At 47.4% G+C, this 3,667-nt stretch overlaps 1 protein-coding gene across 5 annotated transcripts; it reads right to left on the minus strand.

Annotated features, from left to right (window-relative positions):
- Positions 1-6: 6 nt before the first annotated feature.
- On the minus strand, positions 7-3,229 carry LOC127918618 (titin homolog). Of its 5 annotated transcripts, none has more exons than XM_052501891.1 (4): positions 2,764-3,229; positions 1,616-1,992; positions 853-908; positions 7-184 (listed from the first exon to the last, which is right to left on the minus strand). In XM_052501891.1, the coding sequence occupies exons 1-4, from the start codon at positions 2,857-2,859 to the stop codon at positions 123-125; spliced, it is 591 nt and encodes a 196-aa protein (XP_052357851.1). In that variant the 5' UTR covers positions 2,860-3,229; the 3' UTR covers positions 7-122. The 5 variants fall into 5 exon arrangements, with proteins under 5 accessions (XP_052357851.1, XP_052357849.1, XP_052357850.1 ...); XM_052501889.1 differs by having other exon boundaries at positions 1,589-1,992; XM_052501890.1 differs by having other exon boundaries at positions 1,589-1,971; positions 2,764-3,228.
- Between the last annotated feature and the right edge of the window lie 438 nt (positions 3,230-3,667).

Raw genomic sequence — 3,667 nt, forward strand, 5'->3', positions numbered from 1 at the left:
CATGATTGAGTGTTTGAATGAAGAAATGGAGATAAAACAGTCCAGTTTGAGTTTTTTGTTTTGCAGCTCATTCCAGTCGCTACCTGCAGCGAACTGAAAAGAGGAGTGTGCTTTGGGGACCTTTAACAGAGTGTGACTAGCAGAACGGGTGTTGTATGTGGAGGATGAGGGCTGCAGTCGGTATCTCAGATAGGGGGGGAAGAGAGGCAAAAGAGGGTTTTCTAAAGAAGCATCAACCAGTGCATCATGCGACAGGTATACAGAGATGACCAGTTTGCAGAGTAGTATAAAGTGCAGTGATGTGTCCTATAAGGAGCATTGTGGTGGCCAGTCTGATGGCAGAATGGTTCAATCATCACTGGCTGTCTAATAAATCACTGTGTTTATTTCATGAAAATAACTTCAAATATATTATTTTATGATTTATTTCCCTGAGCCTCCTTTTGCCATTGAAATTCTCACGTCTGATCTTGTGGGCATGTTGATACAAATGTAAATATATTTACACACACAGCCCTGATTGGTGGATAGAGCCTACCCTGCTTACCCCTTCAAAGTAGGAGGATACAAGTGCAAATAAAAGATGACTGGTCATTCTGATCAGATTGTGATGTCATGATCTGGGCCAAAAACTCCAACCCACCTGAACAGGCTGAAATTCCAGGAATTATTTTCCAAACAGGAACACGTTTTTAACTGCACTGCCCCTTTAAAACGAGGTGAAACCAAGTTACTCTTCAGAAAGAGCCACCAGATTGGTGGAAAGACTCAGATTGGTGTAAATAATAGTTCTGGAATCTCCTGTGGCTGTCAATACACCAACCACTCTCTGTACTAAACTACTGAACTTACCTGGGTCAGTGTTACCATCTACTTCTTCCCTGTTCTCCACTTCTGTGACCACCCTCTCCTCCTCTGCTGCCTCCTCCTCCTCTTTGAGGGCCATGTCCTCCTCCTCCTCTTTGAGGGCCATGTCCCCCTCCTCCTCCTCTTTGAGGGCCATGTCCTCCGCCTCCTGCTCTTTGAGGGCCATGCCCTCCGCCTCCTGCTCTTTGAGGGCCATGTCCTCCGCCTCCTGCTCTTTGAGGGCCATGTCCTCCGCCTCCTCCTCTTTGAGGGCCATGCCCTCCGCCTCCTCCTCTTTGAGGGCCATGTCCTCCGCCTCCTCCTTTGAGGGCCATGTCCTCCGCTCTTTGAGGGCCATGTCCTCCGCCTCCTCCTCTTTGAGGGCCATGTCCTCCGCCTCCTCCTCTTTGAGGGCCATGTCCTCCGCCTCCTCCTCTTTGAGGGCCATGTCCTCCGCCTCCTCCTCTTTGAGGGCCATGTCCTCCGCCTCCTCCTCTTTGAGGGCCATGTCCTCCGCCTCCTCCTCTTTGAGGGCCATGTCCTCCGCCTCCTCCTCTTTGAGGGCCATGTCCTCCGCCTCCTCTTTGAGGGCCATGTCCTCCGCCTCCTCTTTGAGGGCCATGTCCTCCGCCTCTTGAGGGCCATGTCCTCCGCCGCCTCTTTGAGGGCCATGTCCTCCGCCTCTTTGAGGGCCATGTCCTCCGCCTCCTCTTTGAGGGCCATGTCCTCTTTGAGGGCCATGTCCTCCGCCTCCTCTTTGAGGGCCATGTCCTCCGCCTCCTCTTTGAGGGCCATGTCCTCCGCCTCCTCTTTGAGGGCCATGTCCTCCGCCTCCTCTTTGAGGGCCATGTCCTCCGCCTCCTCTTTGAGGGCCATGTCCTCCGCCTCCTCTTTGAGGGCCATGTCCTCCGCCTCCTCTTTGAGGGCCATGTCCTCCGCCTCCTCTTTGAGGGCCATGTCCTCCGCCTCTTTAATCTCTACCTCTTCCTTGACTTCCCTCTCCTCCTCTTTGACTATCACATTGAGTTCCAGTGGATGACTACAGTCCTCCAGCTTCACTAAGACCATCTCTGGACCCCACTGTGAGCTTCTCTGTGCTGGAACACCACAGTAAGAACCCGGGGACTTGGGTTCAGACATGGAAGGCTATAGTAGGATTCAAAAGAGGCACAAACAAAATGTAAGAGGAGTTTCACAAACAGGGTGAGTTTCACAAAATACTGGAACAGCTTAGCTAACAAAAACATATTCCATCCATACTAATACAAAGACATATTCCATGTATACTAATACATTTTGCTAGCTGGCATTGCTGTGGCAAAGGAACAGCTAGCGTTGACAGTATCGAGTTAGTTGGTTTAGCTTGAACTTACAGACGAATTCAAATGTCACCTTTCTCACTAGGATGAAACGATCTAGCTAGATAGACCTTTTCCAGCAAGAAGTTAGCTTGACGCAATCGCGAACCAAAATGTAATTTCATTTGTAATCTCTAAATGAACAGTTAGCTAATGATTAAGGTTATCTACTTTAATTGAGTTTGTTATCTAAAGCTGACAAACTAGCTAACGGCCTTGCTAACTAGCCATACTAACTTACTAGATAAGGGTTGCCAATAGATTTATGCCATTTTAAAGATGGACAATTCACATATCACATAGTTAACATGTCTGTCTTAATAACAAATAACGTTATCATTCACAACAAAGTCTTGAAGATAAACTCACTTTTGTCGGTATGACAGAAAGCTAGTTAGCTTGGCTAGCCGTTTAAATGGGTAACTTCGTAAGCAAGCTAGCTAACGTTAGCTCAAATGGATATTGTTTACACACGAGCTGGTGGCCGTGGACAAATAATCCCACTACTAATGTTAACCTAAGGAAAAATGACAGAATATGTTAGAAATCTTGATCTTACATTGAAACTGGAATTGGCAGCTCTTGTTGTTCTAGCTATATAGCGTAACTTCTTCAGTGAGGATTGACTTCTTCTTTGGTATAATGGCGTCCGCATCAATTATATGTGCTTTCCGCCACCTACTGTACAGGTGGATAATAAGGACCCACACCTACTGTACAGGTGGATAATAAGGACCCACACCTACTGTACAGGTGGATAATAAGGACCCACACCTACTGTACAGGTGGATAATAAGGACCCACACCTACTGTACAGGTGGATAATAAGGACCCACACCTACTGTACAGGTGGATAATAAGGACCCACACCTACTGTACAGGTGGATAATAAGGACCCACACCTACTGTACAGGTGGATAATAAGGACCCACACCTACTGTACAGGTGGATAATAAGGACCCACACCTACTGTACAGGTGGATAATAAGGACCCACACCTACTGTACAGGTGGATAATAAGGACCCACAAAGGGAGAAATAAATGCATGGTAAAAAATAAAAACCTATACAAAACTGAGCAACGAAATGTTAATTAAACTAAATCAGCCTGCTTTTCTGTTTAATCAGGTTCCTACACCGGCTCAGAAGGATCCTGTGATGGCGGGACATCTCCTGGCAACAGTAGTCCATGCAGTGTTTCTGCCGTTAAGTCTTGGAGGCCCAAAAACTTCTGACACCTTTATTAAGTTTGCCGACGACACAACCGACAACGATGAGACAGCCTATAGGGAGGAGGTCACAGACCTGGCCGTGTGGTGCCAGGATAACAGCCTTTCCGTCTGCTCCATTCTCATCGAAGCCTGTAGTGGAGCAGCTTCAAGTTCCTTGGTGTCCACATCACCAACAAACTATCATGGTCCAAACACATCAAGACAATATTGAAGAGGGCACGACAAAGCCTA

Source organism: Oncorhynchus keta, unplaced genomic scaffold (genome assembly GCF_023373465.1).
Source record: "Oncorhynchus keta strain PuntledgeMale-10-30-2019 unplaced genomic scaffold, Oket_V2 Un_contig_14630_pilon_pilon, whole genome shotgun sequence".
NCBI classification, from domain to species: domain Eukaryota; kingdom Metazoa; phylum Chordata; class Actinopteri; order Salmoniformes; family Salmonidae; genus Oncorhynchus; species Oncorhynchus keta.

Coding starts and splice junctions, on each gene's coding strand:
- LOC127918618 (XM_052501889.1), bottom strand. CDS start 2,859: ATGCGGACGCCATTATACCAAAGAAGAAGTCAATCCTCACTGAAGAAG. Junction 1,993..2,763: donor CTGCCAATTCCAGTTTCAAT/GTAAGATCAAGA, acceptor ATCCTACTATAG/CCTTCCATGTCTGAACCCAA. Junction 185..852: donor AGATGGTAACACTGACCCAG/GTAAGTTCAGTA, acceptor CCCCTATCTGAG/ATACCGACTGCAGCCCTCAT.